This window comes from Thalassophryne amazonica, chromosome 20, assembly GCF_902500255.1.
Source record: "Thalassophryne amazonica chromosome 20, fThaAma1.1, whole genome shotgun sequence".
NCBI classification, from domain to species: domain Eukaryota; kingdom Metazoa; phylum Chordata; class Actinopteri; order Batrachoidiformes; family Batrachoididae; genus Thalassophryne; species Thalassophryne amazonica.
In genome coordinates, this window is record NC_047122.1 from 28,148,775 (window position 1) to 28,168,757 (window position 19,983).

Sequence of the window (19,983 nt, forward strand, 5' to 3'; positions counted from 1 at the left end):
TAAAGAGCGATTAACTTATGATTTAAATATAAGGATGAGGTGGAGAGATTATATCTCCACACTGGCCTGGGAACACCTAGGGATCTCCCAGTCAGAGGTGGTGGGAAGTCTGGGTTCTCCTGCTGGAGCTGTTGCCCCCGTGTACCGATCCCGGATAAGTGGTTGAAGATGAGTGAGTGATGAGTGTGATTTAAATACAAGAAAAGTAGGGCAGCACGGTGGTGTAGTGGTTAGTACTGTTGCCTCACAGCAACACAGCAAGAAGGTCATGGGATCGATTCCCACCTGCGGCCTTTCTGTGTTGAGTGTTTGTGTGGGTTTCCTCCGGGTGCTCCGGCTTCCTCCCACATCCAAAGACATGCAGGTTAGGCGGATTAGAAACTTTAAATTGTCTGTAGGTGTGAATGTGTTTGTGGCTCTGCGACAGACTGGCATCCTGTCCAGTCCGTGTACCCCGCCTCATGCACTATGACTGCTGGGATAGGATCCAGCTCCCCCGTGACCCTTAATTGGAGTAAGCAGGTACAGAAGATGAATGGATGTATGAAAAGTACAAATTGCAACAGCAGTGATAAACAGTCTGGCAACATCACCAGCTGTTTAGCATAATAGAGCTAAAAGCAAACAAAGTATGAGCTCATACTGCAGACTGAGAAATATGCATTTTGCAGCCTAGAAAAACTCTGCAAAGCTGGTTAGTGTCAGTAAAAATGACCTTATCTTCAATGTCAAACAGCATGACACTGTTAATACACATCATTTCATAACTACAAGTGCAGATCTTCCTACATTAGCATTGTATTTAGAAGTGTACAAGGTTCCACTTTTTTGACAAAGTGTAGGCCAGTCCAAGATTTGCTCAGTCCTGTTAATGTTTGCTGATGTCATAATGCAGTGTCATGAGCTGGGAGGCCCCACGATGTGCGGTGATATTTTTGAAAATGTTCAAATCTTATTTGATGTCTTGCCGTTTAATCATTTAGCATCATGTTGTGATGATGCACCGGTGCAGCCGGTCGATGTCTTGGCAAACTCATGACTGCATCTTCCCCATTCTTGAGTCTTCCTGGTGATATGTGAGGAAAACAAATAGCCACAGTGCTATCCAGTCCAATCTCATGTTTTTTTTCGTCCTCCCGCCATGAAATGGGAATCATGGGAATAAAAACTTGGCTTGACATTAATAAATTATCACTTAACTTTGACAAAACTAATTTTATGATATTTAGTAATAGAGATAAAAGTATGAATACCCCAATTATTATAGATGGTGTAGAAATTAAAAGAGTGACGGAAACAAAATTTCTGGGTGTCATGATTGATGAGAACCTGAGTTGGAAATCACATATTAACTATACAAAGAATAAATTATTAAAAATGATTGCTATACTACACAAAGTAAAAGAGATGTTAGATGAGAAAGGACTATATATATTATACTGTTCTATGATTGTTCCACATCTGTCCTACTGTATTGAAATATGGGGAAATACCTGCAAAACATTTACACATTCACTTTTCATTTTACAGAAAAGAGCAATAAGGTTAATTATTCGGAGGCATTATAGAGAACACACGAGTCCAATATTCCTGCAGTTACATTTGTTGAAATTTCATGACCTGGTTGATTACACTATTCTCCAGACAATGTTTAAGGCTCACAAAAAAATACTACCAACTAACATCCAGAACAAATTCGACAAAAGAGAAAGCCAGTACAACTTAAAAGGAACAGAGATATTTAACAAACCAAGATTCAGAACTAAATTGAAGGAACGTTGCATTTCTATCAAGGGAGTCAGTTTATGGAATAATCTGAACAAGGAAATTAAACAAGCTAAATCAAGCAATATATTTAAAAAGGCAGTTAAAATTAATATGATTCAGAAATACGACCTGATGTAATAATGAAACCGCATGTATATTTTTACTGTTTATTTTTCTTTTCCTTTGTAGATATTGTGATTGTAATGTTAATAATGTGATTATTATTTAATTTGGAAGTTAATTTTCTGTAAAAAGGGGTAGATAATATAAGTTCGCTTCTTTCTACCCCTTTTCATTCAGGTGTATTGTTACGTTTGTTATGTTTTCTTTTGGAATGAGTTTTGGTTGTGTGGTTGGAACTGAATGAAATAAAATGAATGAAATGAAATGAAATGAAAAAATGAGTCAAATTTTTGTGACAGGTTTTTTTTTAACTCACTATTACTAACCCTACTCCTACCCCGAACCCTAACCTTAACCATAACCTAGTCTCCTTCCCCCAACCCTAACCATCTTGCTTATTTTAGAATTATGGTACACAGTACAAGCTGAGGACTTTCTGGATAAATCCACTGTTGTGTTCTGCATCCTTATCCATCTGACGATTTCTGTCATCCAAACTGCATCAAATAACATCCATGTGGTCCATAGCATGTTTATTTTTCCATCTTGCATACTTTTGGAATTTAAAAGTCCTTATGTGAAGTACAAACACATGCTGTGGTGTGCACATGTGCTACTTTGTTCCTGTACATTATTAAACTTGCCAACAGCAAAACAAAATGTTAAAAAGTGAGATCAACACACAGAATAAAGGTGCAACTTATATGTACTCCGAAGTGACTTATACTCCGGAAAGTACAGTATACATCGTACTGGAATCATAACATGTTTGTGATGTGTTGTGTTATTTTTTTGTAACAATTTGTGCTGATGTTTCTTTCACATCTAGGTGAGGTTGTGGCAGTGTCTTGTGCCGCTACTACGCTTCTCAGTGTTGTCACTACATGGTTGGTGGGTGGGAGGGACATTTGATCCAAACTGTTGAGAGCAGGGACAATCTGCAGTTTGACTTATAGATATTAATTTGTGAAAAAGGAAACCCCACTTTGCACATTTCACTTAATACCTGCAGCACTGAAACAGAAAATGGCACAACTACCTGTTACAGTACTTCACTTACCCTGCTTTTTGTTTTATAGGTTAAAAGGTTTATGTACTGAAATTTGTAGGTGAAATGCTGGTATTTGTTTTTTTCCTTAGTCATTGTTAAACAACCGTTTGTACTGACTGTTTTCTCCTAAAACAAACCTGCAAAATGTAATCTGACAGCCTCATGTGTTCGCTCTGGGTAAACTGACAGTCAGCAGTTTTCTCATCATGTCAAACATAGTAATCTTGGTGGAGAAGAAGTTAAAACCTTATTGTTTACTTAACGTTAGGATTAAATAGTTGGTTCATGTTTGAGCTACTCTGATGTACTTCAAGATTAGAAAAAAAATGCATTATTATGTGCAACGAAAAGTGCACCTGGTTGGTTAAATCAAAGGAGTGTGTGTGTGTGTGTGTGTGTGTGTGTGTGTGTGTGTGTGTGTGTGTGTGTGTGTGTGTGTGTGTGTGTGTGTGTGTGTGTGTGTGTGTGTGTGTGTGTGTGTGTGTGGGTCTGGGTCTGGGTCTGGCTTTTTTCACTCACCATCATCAAGGTACATCTGATCCAGCTCCTGTGGTTCCTGTTTGATGCTGACTGCCAGTGTTGTGGAGCCACTGTCCTCCTGCAGGTGGGAGCGTCTTCGCTCTGGCACCTTGGGATGCTGCTGGGCCCGCGGGCTGGTGCCGCCGCTGACCGGCTGAGCTGGTGTCAGGCAGTGAGCTGCAGAGAAGGCAGGCTCTGGGCCCGTGCTTGGGGTGGATGGCTGGGAGGCTGGCGAAGTGCTGGAGTTGCTGGGCGGGTAAAGACCGGAAGGCTGGTAGCGACCGGACACTTCCTGGATGATGGAGACGTGGGGTATCGGTGACTGTGGGCCTGGATGCTGGAGCGGGACGAGCGGGCTGACAGAGAGACACTTGGAGAAAGGTGTGGGCGACAGGTCATGCAGTTTGGGGCTGGTGCTGGGGGAGGAAGAGGAAGGTTTGGCTACTTTTCTCTGCTGGTTGACAGAGAAGGTCCCGCCCACGACACATGGTCTGAGGTCAGCGGTCATCATCGGGGTCACAACTTGCGGGGGGAAGTACGGTTTTGGGTGCAGAGAGAAGCTGGGGCTGTGCTGGGTGCAAACCAAAGGGGGGTCGTAGTCGTCATGCGGTTCCGTCTTTATTGTAGGAACTGAAAGAGAGAAGACAACAAAGGAGTAAATGCATATTCCTGCTTTCCTGTGAAAACAAGTGAGTGGGTTTGTGGCTAGGATACCCGCTGCTAAACAAACACTCTCATCAATGAGCATCTGTGTCTGGCCCTGAGTGCTCCCTGCTGAAAATATTCACAAAGCTTAAAAAAAAGGAGGGATGAGTCATCAACACATGAAATGCCCAGTTGATTTTCTAATAAAAGTCTTATTTTCTTTGGATCTGCTCTGGTGCTAATATGCGATATGAAATATGCTTCAGCAGGCGCAGCTTCACACACAGCAGGGTTGTGCGATTCTCAGTAAAATACTGTTCTCTGAGCGACAAAGTTGGATGTGAAGGCTGTTTTCTTTTTTCTTCTAATATTTAAGACAAAACGGCGGTAAGTCCAGCTCAGATAAAGTCTGCCTTGTTCTCTGATACTGAACCGTCCATCCAGAACACGTTAGGCTGTCAATCCGCTGAGATTTAGGACATGACATCAATCTTATATAACGAGCGCTGCAGTCCAGTAACAACCGCACAGCAGCACGACTCCGAACCGTCACCGCTTCAGCACGAAGACCCGCCTCCAGTCCAACTTTTTGTGGTGTCAGTGAAGCTGTTTCAAGTTAAAATGTGGTTTCTAAGTTGAAGGAATAAGTTTTTATTGGCATTCTCTTTACCTCCACCAACACAGTGAGGATTTCAGTGGCGGTTGTCTTTTTTTGATTGTCTGGTGGCATTATTATGCAAACATTTGCAGCCGATTGCCACAACATTTGGTGGAATGACTTCAACTTTATTGATGAACCTGTCAATCCTACATAATCCATGATGGAGAAGAAGGAGCACTTAGAGTCAGTGAAACCATAATATTTGTTTCTGTGTGGCTGCGATATTTAACCAGTTCTCTCCAAAAACTGAGTCACTCTATCCTTCCACTATTTTTAATCAATATTGGCTCCAAACCTATTAGAGTTAAACATTTATGACCTTGAGTTTGAGATCTCAAACCTCCCCACACCCCCTAAAGTCAAAGATCATGTGACCAATAGAAAGGTGATATACAACTTCATAGATGTAACTTTAGCCAATTCCTTGGAACAGTCCTTATAAATATTCCTTGTATATACGTAAGCAATTAACCCTAAATTCCACTTCGGATTTTTCTGAAGATCAAATCACTTTGTCCTTGGCTGATCATCAATCATTCCACCAACTTCAGTCCATATCTGACAAAAAATTCTTTGAGAGAGCACGTGTTGGTGCAGTGTCACTGCATCCACCACACCACAGAACTGCTTTGGGTCCTGATTGGGAACCACCCATGCAGACAACCGATCCATCCCTGCCTCTTGATAATCTATCTGCTGCAGCGAGGTGAAATGTGGGCATCAACTGGACCTTCTCCAGCTCCTGAGGTCCTGGGTCACGCACAGGAAAATGTGCCACATGGCCAAAATATCCAAGCTGACGTTCCCTCATAATGCAAGTGATCCTCATCATCGGAATCTCCCTAAGTAACTGTTCATTTGCCAAAAAGTCATTCCAGGATCCCCCGAAGAAACCTGATACCAAACACATCTATTGGGCAGCACAGTCTCATTTGAGGGCAGGCGCTAAAGGGGTAAAATATGACGCATATTACATAATTTCTCTACTTCCGGGGATACAAACACAGCACTTTCTCTGAGTTTTTGGGCAAATTACATGCAAACAAAGTGAAAATGCAAAGAAAAAGTGACAATGTGGTGCCAAGTGGACATGTGTCGCGGTTTGTTTCTGACCCGGAGTTCAAACATGTCAAGGCGGTTGTGCAGGCGGGAGAATGCAGCTACTCTGGTTAGCTGTGTAGGCTAACATTTACTGACACGACCGCTCCCATTTGCCTCATCTTTTCTTCTCCACTGGGAACCGAAAAAACTGCACTTTTTGCGACTGCTTCAGTGATTGCAGCCGAAAACAAAATTACACCATTTTCCTGTTAGAATTGATGCCGTTTGCTGTGAGAGACTAATCCCTGGGTGGAGTGTGGGAGTGTCAGCACAAACCATTTGGAGGATGGGGGTTTCAGCAGAAACCACCGGCAGGTCTGCTACGTGCGAGTATGCTTTTAAGTTACGGAGCTGGGTTGAATGGTTTGTGCTGAAACCCCCACACTCTGCCCGGGGATTCTTTGCCGTGACCGTGCTGGCTGTCCTCACATGTGGTCAAATCCCACGATATCACATAGGGGTTCAAACGAGACTGCGCTGCCCTATAGGCTTTAGGTTAGCATTCAAGTCTTCCAACCATACAGTAAAACAGGAAGCACCACAACCATAAAGATTTAGGCCTTCATTCTCCTGCAGAGAAATCTGTGACATATGTCACAGACAGCTGTGTTAGGCCTAAATGATGTTTACTACAGTGTAGTTTCTACATGTACAGACATACAACTGTGGAACTTTGAGGATGTTTAACATGAAACCTCAAACATATCTAACTGTAAAAAGTAGTTTAAATTATTTCTGCACAAAAACCCCTTTAAATATAAGTTATAACAGTGTTATTAATCCAAACAAAGTCTAAGGATGTTTCAGCCTTGGCTGCATTATGCGTTCTCACAGTTTCCGCGTGCACTCGGACATACTGGTTGTTTGATTTGGTGAGTTTTTGTTTTGTTGCACCTTAGTTAGTTGTTGTGTAGCTACACGGTCATGGCTTTGCTGCCATAAGCAGAGTCAAACAGGCTAAATAAGAAGTCAAAGCAGGCCACGTCACCCAGCTTGGAGTTTCACTGTCGCCTCCGCTGTCAGCGTCTGTATAAGCGGAACTGCAATGAGATAATTACACCAACCACACGACTAAAATAGTGTGCGCGCGACTATTTTTGGTTTGTTTGGAGGAAGTGTGCGCCTGTGTGAGTATCTATGCGTGCATAGAAACGACGAGATGTGCAGATGTTTGCTTTCTGCTTGCTAAAACTGTAATCTGGGTTGCAAAATAATGTGAATGTATCCTCTTGTTGACTTTAAATTCATGAAGAACATTTTCGACTCCAGTTGATCTACCTCTGCTTTTCCCTCCTCTGTGTTTTCACTCCATTCTGCGTTCTAGTTTTAAACTTGTCGCTTCTTTTTGCTTTGGCGTGGATGGGCAGATCGGGTCACTGGCACCGCCGGTTGTCACCCTGCAGGAGACAGTGACCAGACTAACTGCCCCTCAGTCTGGCTCCGCCCTTTCTCACCCAGCATCCTGAGGACAATGCTCCACTTTCACAACGGGGCACTCCATCGCCCACGTACAGGGTTGGGCCAGTTCAGTTGAATCAGAGCTTTGAACCACCCACTGGATGCTCGCCTCAAGCCCAGAGTGCAATTAGCAGCGGTTTTTACTTTTCAGTTGGTGGGTCAGTGTTTATATTTAGCTTGGCAGCAGGTTTCCTATTCGAATAACATGCTGTTTTTTTCCCATGGCTCTTTCTCCATCCCTATGTGTCCCGTCTGTTCTGTCCTCATGCAGTTACAGGTGAGGAAAGGAACCCACTCAATGTTTTTACTTTTCTTTCTTTCTTTTTTACAGTGGAGGAATAACGGCTTTGCTTTGTTCCTCCCCAACAAACCACCAGACAAAGACGAATAGAAATTATATTTTGTCTCCTCAGATGTCAAAAGCTGACTGTGCTGTTTCTAATTAGGTCAGGAAATGAAATGCAAACTCACAGTGAAGTGCTTAGAGATGACAGAAAATTTTTCATTTTCTATAGCACAATAGCACAGTGGGGCTTAGTCGCACCGCTTCATTAAAATATATATATATATATATATATATATATATATGACTAAAACATGTTTTGGCCCTTTGTCTTGTGGGGTCCAGTTTTTTTTTTTTTTTTTTTTTTTAATGAAGCGGTGCGACTAAGCCCCACTGTGCTATTGTGCTATAGAAAATGAAAATTTTCTGTCATCTCTAAGCACTTCACTGTGAGTTTGCATTTCATTTCCTGACCTAATTAGAAATATATATATATATATATATATATATATATATATATATAATATATATATATATATATATAATATATATATATATATATATATTATATATATATATATATATATATATATATATATATATATATATATATATATTATATATATATATATGCCCCCCCCCCAATAAATAAAAATAACATTTAAAGGAATAAAGTGTTTAAATGTGGTTATTCAGGCAGAGTTTGGAATCACTAGTAATACATAACTGTCTTCGCCATGTCTTGCTTCAACTATTAACTAACCCCACCTCCACAGTTTACGGCCATACTGCTCCATTTCATGTGCAACCCTAAGCTTTAAGAAAACGCACACAAATATGGATGAATGCAGAGTGGGGACAGAAATTTCACTGACCCCACCAGACTACTATGCTGTTTGAGCAGGACCAAGGTGTCAAGGAGCGATCAGCAGTCTTTTTTATCTGGATTCAGCTGCAGAAACCACTGCTTGACTGCAGTCAAACATTCATTCCAAGGGACAGAGCAATGAATGTCTTTAGTACTCAAGGAAAAATATAAGTGGGCAACATTAGTGTAAATATGAAAAGAAATAGCATGGTCTAGCACATACAAAGAAAAGAGAATAGGTCCAAGAACAGAACCCTGTGGAACTTATCATGACAAGCAGTGTTGCAAGAGTTACTTTGAAAAGTTATTTTATTAGTTACTTTATACAGTTACTTCATAAACACCTTTATACAGTTACTTGATTGGCAGCTGCCGACAATTTGTAACTAATAAGTAATGTAACTAATAAGGCAACTAGTAATCTAACTTGGTTACTTTTAAGATTGAGTAATCAGCAAAGTAACTAATTAGCAAAGTAACTAACAGTTACTTTTCTGAGTACTCAAATCTTAAGCATAATCAAGTTAGATTACTAGTCAGACATGAGATGAAAAGTCACTGTCAAGTCATTCTCAAGTCATGAATCAGCAAGTCCCAAGTCAAGTCCCAAGTCAATCCCTCATGACAAACTATACAGGGCTGGGGAGCACAATGAATTTATTAGATGAAGGACTATCATTTGGCATTATTATATTTTAGTGGCAATGAATATCACTATCCAGATTACTTCACTTAGCAAAAGCAAAGTGATGAGTCAGCAGTAAACTCAGCAGTGGTTAAGTTCTGGTTCAGTGCACATCACTGAACAAAGTACACAAGGTGCAAAACCCACTCCCAGGTGTTGATGAATCACGCCTAGGATCCAGAAAACCCAGAGGCTGACATCAGCACCTTACTGTCGCATATATTCTGCTTCGGTGCACTTCACTGAATATATAGAAGGTGCACTTCATTATGTAGCACATGCAACACTTAAAAATAGTTCTATTTCAGAATTTACTGTTATTTATTTAGAGAAGTGTTTCATAAATGTTAAAAAAAATCATATATTTGCAGTTTAGTTGAATAATAAATTGAATTTTGTCTCTTATTTGTTTTTGTCTATAAGCACATGCAATATCAATATCAGTGCTCAGATGACAGTAGCTTCTGGGAAAGGTGCAAGTTGCAATAAACTGTGATGCCAAGCACTAAGGATACATGCTATCCAGTCACAGCAGATGAAACTTTTTTTACTACTGAGCAAACATCATTGTTAGACTTTTTTAGGTTCAATGATTCCACGGTGTGTAGATGTTATGGTGTCAGTGACCCCATGGCCTTGGCAGAGGTTTGCACTCTCTGAGTGCTTCTAGTTACTTTATTAGTTATAGTCAGCAGCTGCCGACAAGTTGTCCACAGCTGCTAATGAAGTAACTGTATAAAGTAACTGTAAAAAGTCAAGTAACTTAAATAAAGTAACTTAAATAAATAAAGTAACTTTTCAAAGTAACAACACTGATGACAAGGCAGCACTGTCCAACAACAACACATTCAGAAGGACAGAAAATGTCCTGAATCAAAAGGTACATGAGCAATTATACAAAACACATCAAGAAACTCTCACCAACTGCTTCAGCCTTTCTAACATAATACCAATAAAGAAAAATGTTTAAGGCGTTATTAATAAAAGTAATTATTTACCACTGGCAGGGACGTAAGTGAATCGCTGGTACTGGCTTCTTTTCCTTTTTCCATTGCATACATAGAAGTTGACGTGGACAGGCGTGGATATTCTTTGGTTCCGATATGGGGGAATTTCAACGAGGAGGGAATTCTGTAGCAAAGAAAACAGAAAATCTTATTAAAATTATTCTTCTCATCCTACATAGCCTGAATGTAAGTTATGTGTTTTGAGGTAGGGGATAAAATCTGAAAATCTGGTTATAATCCATAAATGAGTGGACTGGACCACAGAGAGACCATGAAGTAGAAAACTTTGGTTGTTTTCACAGTGAGTAAGTCAGCTGATGTGAATAAATTCAAATGGAGAGTGTCGAGATAGTTTATTTCCTCAGCAGAGCTTCCTGCTTTCTGAAGGCCAGGAGCAACCGCGTTCCTGGGTTCAGCCTCAGGCCGTATCAGCTCCGTATGTGTGAAATTATAAACGCCTGCTCGGTAACCAGTGAGGATTATCATCTGAAGAAAAAAAAAAAAAAAAAACACACACACACACACACAGTGCTTCTGAGGTCGGCTGGCTCCGGCGTATACAGGTGGGAGGTGACGCACGTTATATAAAATCCCTACGGCCGTAAAGTCGAGTGAACCCAGATGAGGCTCGTCTTTTCTTTCTCGACTCATTCCATCATTAGTGAATCTGGAAACGGTTGATTACTTGCACGCTTTAGGTTTGGAAGGAAATTTATTTCCAGCATTTCAGAAGGAGTCTTGTCACTCCAAAAGAGAAAAGAAAAATATTCACCATTCACCCTATTGATGTATCCCATAATCCCTTGCACACCAGAGAGTTGCTGCAGTCAAAACAAAATAGAGAATCCACATGATGACAATTGTAAATGAATATTATACTAAAAAAATGTAATTTTTTATGCTTTTCGTCACATTAATAAGAGACTGCTGCATGATACCCTGAAAACTTGCTAGAACAATTAACAAATAATCCGTGTCTGCTACGTTTAATCTGCGTGGAATTTAATAAACACAAACCGAATTTCAGACATATTATATATATTAGTCTGGAACAAAGAGGACAAACAGTGTTGTAAAGGACAATAATCAAGACGTTAAAGAGCAAACTTCACTTTCCCCCAGAACGAAATGATCAGGAAGTGAGCGAAGCTCACAGCAGCTCCCATTGAAAATAACGGAGAGACAGACTGTGATTCTCACGTTTACATAAAACAAACACAATAAAGTCTCAGTGCAGATCTCAGTGTTACTGAGATCTTGCAGCACCGTGACCTCTTAGAAGTTTTGCGGGATTTGAAACCTTAATTGGGCGAATAGGAATCAAACACTTGCTTTCTGAATGGGGTTTTAAAAATGTGGCTATGGTGGCCAAGAGAGGACACAACTACTCCAAACTGAGACAGCACCAGCAAATGCAGAAAACACAAGTACAAACAGTAATAATAATAAATAAATAATTCTCCAATAGGGAGTTGCATAAAAAGTCATGCAAATTGAGACAAGACTTGCAAACACAAAGAGCACAAATATAACTTCCAGTGTAACAACTGGATTTGAAAATGTGTCTGCTGCAAATTCACATAACGCACATGAAAACACAAACGCACTGCGAAGCTCCACAGCACAATGGAAGTACTAACAACACAAAAAGAGGTTTCCTCCTGCAGGACTTTGCCGAAGGGCAGAAACCTCTTTTTGTCTTAGTACTTCTGTGCTGAAGGGCTGTTCTGTGCATTGCAGCCTTTATCTCAGAGATGAGTAAGTTTCTATATTCACGCTCACCAAGGACGTAATAAAATCATTGGCATCTATTTATTTGTCTGTCTGATTTTTAGCAGGATTACGTCAAAACGACTGCACGGATTTTGACGAAATTTTCACCACAGATAGATATTAGGACATGGAATAACCCATTAAATTTTGGAGGTGATCCAGATCCAGATCCGGATTCTGGATCAAGATTTCACTTTATATAGGCTTTGAACGACTGCTTCAAAACTACTTGATGATGCATTGAACAGTTCATTCGTAAAAGGTCCACCGGGCAGGAGCCTCTTTTTGTGTTGCTAGTACTTCCACTGTGTTGTGGCTATTTGCAGCACATCTGTGTTTTTGTGTGTATTGTGTGGTTTTGGAAATGATCAAATTACTGTAAATTCTTGCATGTGCTATTGTTCACTGTTTTTCGGTACTCTGGTTAAATAATTTCCTTCGGGATGAATAAAGCTGATCCTATCTTATCTTAGGGCAAATTTGAATAGGTTCCATGTGTTTGCAAGAATTTTCTCAATATGAATTTTTTGTATTTTCTATTTGGACGTGTAGACTTTCTTGGCCGCTGTACACGATGTCGGTTAAATCATCTCCTTTCAAAGACGACTGTTTACTTCTTCATTGTGCACTGACATGAGGATTTCACGTGACAACAGTCAATCTCGTACGGAGGAAGGTCAGCGAGTTATTTTGAATTTGTAGTTTGGTTTGTGCAATAACAGGTTCAATCTGCTCACAGTTCCAAATGGGGCGAATCCAGCAGACTCCGTTTGGGGGGGGGACCATTCAGACAGACAGATGTGTCCCAGCGGTCACAGATATTGTGATGTGTTCCAAAAGGGGGGAGCAGGTGCTACTCTAAATATATAGACAGACTCAAATCCTCTATTCCTACAAACTCCCACCTCTCCCACTCCATCCCCCCTTCCCTCTATCACTTTGTCTCTCACCCTCCCTCCCTCAGGGGCTCGGGGCCAAGACGGGACACACAGCCAAAGCACAGACTCCCACCGGTGGAAGGTTGAACTTTAGAAAACCTTCTTTTTTTGGCACATTTTAAGCTAAACCCTGCTGCTGTCGCGATGTCAGACAGGCTCCAGTTCTATTCCACTTACACTCTGACGGCGCTCTCTGGAGACACAAACAACTTCAGGACATAAATCCAACCAAAATGCATCCGACGAAAAGGAGATGATTCAGACAGTCTGCTGTATGTAAAGTTTGCAAAGTTTAATTTGAAAATTGGATTTGATCATTTTAGGTTTTGTATAACTCATCAGGGGCGTGGTCGATTTGAATGAAAGCGAGGTGTGAGCAGCACGCTAGCAGAAGCCACTAACATTGGACTGGGCTATGTTTGTACTAATACAAATATTAATTTAATATGGCTTACTGTGCACTTAATTGTACTAACAGAACATCTAAGGACAATGTGTTCCCGTATGTTCAGTGAGCAAAATTTTAGTATTCTTTAATTTCTGTTAGCACCATTATGGGGCCATACTAAAATACGAAATGGACAAAATGGAGCAAAATGGGGACTGATAATCATGAAATGGGGTAAAATGTAATGAAATGGAGCAGACTGACCCAGACTGACTCCAAATAAGTACTTTTATTATTTTGGAGTTTGTTTTTTGTGAGATGCACTCAGTACATGTACTCGTGCCATGTGGTGTTCAAGAGATGAAACTTCAGTCAATGGGTCAGTCTGCTCCATTTTGTTACGTTTTACCCCCCATTTCGTTAATATCACTCCCCATTTTGCTTAAAGTAATTAAATAAAAGTACTTAATTGATTCATATTTGGAGTCAGTCTGGGTCAGTCTGCTCCATTTCGTTATTATCAGTCCCCATTTTACATACATGCTGATGCTGTATTTCCACATGGGGATAAAAAAAGGAGTTTTTCTGAGACATGAGGCCTCAAATTTAATGAAAAATAATCATGGAAGAAGAAAAGACTAAATGACAGCAAATCTACACGTTCAATTCAGAAATCACTGACAAGCATAGAAAGACAGAACTCGCTGTTTGTGGAAGTTTGTACTTCGTCTTAACTCATTCACTTAAAATATGGAAAATTTTACTATTTAGTGCAGCAGCTCTAAGTTTGGCTCTTCAGTCCTGAAACTGTCATTTTAATGTCGTCGGTACTTACAGTCTTCGAGGCGTCTCTGTCGACTTTGGCCTCAGACTCCCAGAGGTGGTGTCCATCTAAAACAAAAACAGTTTGACAATGATGACATCTGATCCACCTTGTTGACTCCTAATAGACAAGAAGAATGAGTGTTTTTCATATTACTGCTGATATATCAAACAGCTACAGCGAGTATCGTAAACGGCGTGTTTTCTGACCCCCAGATTATGAGCTCATATCATATTCTTAGTAACCTGAGAAAGAAAAAGAAGAAGCGAGAGAGATCTGAGACAATCCTGCAAAACACCCAAACCATACCAAAGAGATGAGAGAGATCTTTGGTCGATGAGAGAAACCTTGGCTTGACTGTTGTGTGGAATCCCAGCATGCACCAGCAGCTGGTGGGCTCGTTAACAGAGAATAACTGGAAACTGAAAACTTGACTCGACTTTCAGACTTATTATTCCAGCTCATGTGTTCACGCAGGAATCTTTCCGTTATCCCCGCGGAACGACTTCTTTTAATATTTGCTGCTTTATATTTTTAAATTAAACTTGCAAAAACATTTTCCCATCGGTAAATAAAACAGGGCATCATAAAATCTGTTCAAAAGTTTCATTTGTCGTTCTGCCACTAACCACTTTCAGGCTGTTTATTAGGCACAAGAGGAAACAAGCTTAATTTCTGTAGTCCCTCAGTCATTAACAAGACTTTAAATAACTGTGAAAAAGACTTTACGTGGAAAGCAAACTGCAGTTTAAAGGAAACCGCTCAGCTGTGGCCATACCATAAGCCAAATTTCTCAAAGAATAGTAAATGAGCTTTGTGCTGCGTTGCTTAACGTGCTCTCTGCAGTCTGATAAGTTAGCTGTTAAGAATGAATGTGCACCGCCGTGCACACGGATGGCATCTTGCTCAATCCTGTAGGTGGGAGTTGTGAGGTGGCCCATACAGAAGGTGTTGCAGTTTGGCGTTGACAGCTGGTGCTCTGTGAAATGAAAAGAATGCTGCATTTTTGTCTTTCAGTGGGTCAAACACAGCACTATGACACACGGGTTAACACTAGAAAAGAAGGACGCATGAGCAGCGTTCACTGATATACAGTCGGGTACATAAGTTTACATGCCCAACTACTCGACCCAGTGAAAGCCTGAGCCAGTCAGTAATAAGGCTCTAGAAAGACTGAATAACTGCAAAAAATACTGGGTGTTGGGTTGGGATGTGGAAATATTTATACATCTTTCTTACTTGAAATTGTAAATATTATCAGATATCAAGTTGTTCACCAGTGAATATGGCTTTTTACACCCTTCATATACCTATAAATGATAAATTTTGTATGGTTTTCTGAAGGGTGTAAAAAGCCATATTCATTGGTGAACAACTTGATAACGATTTTATCATATACAGTGGTCCCTCGTTTATCGCGGGAGTTACGTTCTAAAAATAACCTGCGATAGGCAAAATCCGCAAAGTAGTCAGCGTTATTTTTTACAACTATTATAGATGTTTTAAGGTTGTAAAACCCCTCACTACACACTTTATACACTTTTCTCAAACAGGCACTAACATTTTCTCACTTTTCCCTCCTGTGTAAACACTCAAAGTTCAAACTTTAGTAGAAAAAAAATAGAACGTTTTCCTATAAATGATGGCTTTTAGAACTAATGAATTAAATTTTAATGATCAACCTACGAGGTTGGACACGTAAGAAATTATTAATAGTGACTAACCAGTATATCACAGTTCCCCTGACCGCGCCTCTTCATCGTGGCGCCGCTCCGCTGTCCGGATTGGCTGATTACTTGGGTGGTATGAAAAATATTACCCGTCCGTGAAAAGGGTGTATTGCTATTTATTCTTTAGTGTTTTATCCAATCATATTGGCATATCATTTATAGGTATATGATAATACAATATATCTCTCAGGTTCATCTCTGGATTAATCTTGTAATAAAGATTTCAGACACCCCTAAAGTGGACCACACCATTTCTTGTCTTTAGTTGAAGATCTCGTCTGCCCGCCTCACTTTCATCAATGCAATGGCTCGTTTAAGTTTATGGTCCAGTGTGTGGTGCAAAGGCAAGCCAACGCATACTGTAGGAGGTTAATGCAAGTAGATAGAATTAAGTCCTATATAGACCCTGAGGCCCGTTGGTGCCCGTGCTTATTGCCAGATTCCATAGTGTCAAGCATATGAGAGTCTATAACTCCCCCTGGATAGGACACCAGTCTAACCTTGGTTACTTCCCCAGTCAAGGCCAGTACCCATTTACAGCTGGATGGACTGAGACAGTGTAGATGAAGTGTCTTGTCCAAGGACACAGACAGGTAGCATAAGCAGGAGTCAAACCCAGGTCTACATATTGGCAGACTAGCTCCTTATCCACTGAGTTACCTGCTCTACATATGTTAGCTAGCTAGCTAGCTAGCTACTTGTTTAATACACTTTACTTTTTCCCTTCAGAAGTTGTGAATTAGACGTGTCAAGTGTCTACAGATGAATGCTTCCTGTTAATGCTAACATTCTAGCTAATGCTAACATTCTAGCTAATGCTAACATTTACTTTACCTAACATCAGCGACTTAAGGTTAGGCTCCACCCCTGGATTGTTCCTGCATAATTTGCACTCTGGTCATAGTGACAGCAAAGTTTTATCTACCTTTAAAATATATATTTATTTTGAGCCGCTAAAGCATGCAGGCCTGTCTCTCTCTTTTGGTTTCTGTCTTCTCTTTGGGAAACTGTCCAGAATAAAAGCCTTCAAAGATAAACATGTTTTTCAGATCTGTCCTTCAGACCTCTTTCTGACTCATGTCCCATTTCACATCATTACACAGATAGAAAATTAAACTGAGCAATTTATTTTCTATGCCCGGGTTACCTGATGCCAGGAAAAACTTCAAGAGCTGAAAAAAAAAAAAAAAAAAAAAGAAGAGCTCCCAAGAAGCTGAATGCGTGGGATACCTTAGTTTGAAAAAAGCGTACTGGATAATTGATAATCACAGAATGTAACTGAGAACCACAGAATGTTCCAGAGTTCCAGGGAAACATCTGCACAATGCCTGCACCCATCCAATGAAAAACTTAAAAAGCGGTTATTCTCCAGCTCCCCCCCCCCCACCAAATTTCAGTAAGCACAATACAGCTTCTAAAGCTCTGGCTCACTGTGCTGGATAACATCCAATATTATCTAAGTTAAACAACTCAGGCTGAAAGCTCTCCTCCAAACCGCCCTGACCATATAAATCCAGCGCCGCTCTCCAAGTCTCACAACGCCCAAACTCCATTCGCCTTGGCTGCATCCCAGCCTCGCACAACTCTTACAATTCACATTTTGCTTGCGACGGTCTACACAAGTCATTAGTTTCTGGGAGCAGACATAACACAGAGTCGACAGCGACACGGCGGCGGTGTGCTGCGCCTGGTCAAGCCAGCCGAGGGGGATCGAACAATATACAATACGCTTATTTGTCATGCTAGGTTTATAAAGGGAATCAAACAGCTCCTTGTGCTCCCTAATTGGCTCGGGGTGGAGTAACGGTGGTGCCCAGAGTGAAACAGCAGGGTGGCGTGTGCCCAAATCCCTCCTAACCTACGGTAAATACAAACACATGCTCCGCTCAGGCCCATGTGGCACACTCAAAGACTTTCCTTGTCCTCCCTCTGATGACTAAAACATCGTCCTTCCTACCACCCTCAAAAAACAAACAAAAAAGCGTGGATTTTGGAAGTTACACGTGAGACCTATGTGGTGTGGAAGTGGGTGGCGCCGGAGCTGAGCCGACTGTCCGACACAGCTTTGATAAACGGTGGCTGATGAGGAGATACCGCCATCCAGTCGTCAGAAAAATGCAGTTGCTTACAGCTACAATGGGTCCGTTACCGTGTGACATCACATGGATGCAGGCATCGAAAAGAAATTTTCAAAAAAGGAAATTGATTTCTGGACTTTTTCAAATGGAGCAGGATTTTTTTATGAATAATACACTGTAATTTATGAAAACACAATCTCTCCCGTTTGTGGGTTTGTTATTAATTCATGAAAAAAACCCATTGTTCTCTGAACTGTGTGAACTGAACAAACTAACAAACAGCTTCCAGTTGAAGTCATTGTTCTGTCAAATGAAATAAAACCAGTGTCTAGCCCGGTGACCGCGTGTGCCACCAAGCTAACAAAGCTAACGACGACCACGTGCTTTAGCCTGCCTCCTCTCCGCTGTTACGCCCTGCTCGTGGCTCTCCTGGGCTTTTCCTGTTCGCAGAAGATGGTTATCTGTAATTTTCTGCTGGTAACTGCAGACACCATTTGGCAGCTTTGTAGCAGGATAATCCTCTCGCAGGTCAGTTTTCAATTCTTCCAACTGTTGCAGCCCCGCTAGCCAAGAGCAATTACACAAAATCATCGAGGTTTTCATGTTTGTGGAGGAAACGCGTACGGGGCAGGCAGCAGCTTGCAGCATCAATAAAAGAGGTTTCAAAAAATAAAATTTAGCCTTTTTTCTATTAAAAAATCTGAACCTGCAGCCTGATTTAGCAGCTGCTAAAATCTTTGTTCCCTCAGGCTGCTATTTTAGTTCTGTCTATTGTCACAAAAAATATCTAAACACAGGATAAAGTAATGCACAAAAACTCAGACCGAGGAAGAAAGTCATCTTGTGTTTCTTCCATTTTCTAATAATTGCACCAAAAGTTGTTGCCTTCTCACCAAGCTGCTTGCCTGTTGTCCTGTAGTCCATCCCGGCCTTATGTAGGTCTACTGCAGACATGGGGTCAAATACTTTGCATTATATTTAAATACAAATAATTTAGATTTTGGAATTCCAAATACAAATACAAATACTTTGTACTTTTTCAAATACAAATACAAATACAAATACTTTATATTTTGAGTATTTCAAATACAAATACTTTCTATGTACTATAAACAACAAATCAATACAAAAACTGATAAACCGGTGACAATTTATTGTGAAAATAGCATGACCAAATACTACTGATAAGTAAAGGATTGAATGTTTTATCACAAATTCACTATTATAATATCACATGCAATAATCAAACTATCACAATCTATATTCAACACAGTGTCACAGAGATTCCCAAGTTTGAAAAGTATTTGAAAAAGTATTTGTAAAAGTATTTGGAAATACTTGGGATCGGAGATGTATTTGAAATACAAATACTTTGAATTCAAAATCAGAAAATACAAATACAAATACAAATACTCCGAAAAATGTATTTAAGTATTTTCAAATACAAATACTTTTGAATTTGGCCCCATGTCTGGTCTGCAGTTTTGTCCCTGGGGTCCTTAGACAGCTCGTTGGTCTTGGCTATGGTGGACAGGTTGGAGTGTGATTGATTGAGTGTGTGGACAGGTGTCTTTTATACAGGTAACAAGTTCAAACAGATGCAATTAATACAGGTAAAGAGTGCAGAATAGGAGAGCTTCTAAAAGAAAAACTAACAAGTCTGTGAGAGCCAGAATTATTGCTGGTTGGTAGGTGATCAAATACTTATTTCATGCAAATTAATTATTTAAAAATCATACAATGCCATTTAATGGATTTTATTATTATTTTTTAGATTCCGTTTCTCACAGTTGAAGTGGACGTATGCTAAAAATGACAGATCTCTCCATTCTTTGTAGATGGGAAAACTTGCAAAATCGAGAATGGATCAAATACTTATTTGCCTCACTGTAGATACAAAATAAACTCCAATAATAAAGGTACACTACAACAATGCACAAAAACCCCAAATTCAGTGGTGTGCACAGCTAACCAAAAGGTTAGCTTCGATAACCGCTAATCCGCTAAATGAAAAGTTAACTTTTATCCAATGAAAGGCACATTAAAAGCCTGCTAACGAGCCTTTCATTGAATTCAGGTGTATTG

The 19,983-nt window shown here is 40.3% G+C and overlaps 1 protein-coding gene across 1 annotated transcript in view; it reads right to left on the bottom strand.

Annotated features, from left to right (window-relative positions):
- The window catches only part of LOC117501609 (nuclear factor of activated T-cells, cytoplasmic 1-like), a 69,180-nt gene that overhangs the window by 16,935 nt on the left and 32,262 nt on the right, over positions 1-19,983 (bottom strand). Inside the window, exons 7-9 of the mRNA XM_034160526.1 lie at positions 14,103-14,158; positions 10,160-10,292; positions 3,461-4,090 (exon numbers count right to left, since the gene is read on the bottom strand). Coding sequence (XP_034016417.1) covers positions 3,461-4,090; positions 10,160-10,292; positions 14,103-14,158 — 819 coding nt within the window. The remainder of the gene's footprint in view (positions 1-3,460; positions 4,091-10,159; positions 10,293-14,102; positions 14,159-19,983) is intronic.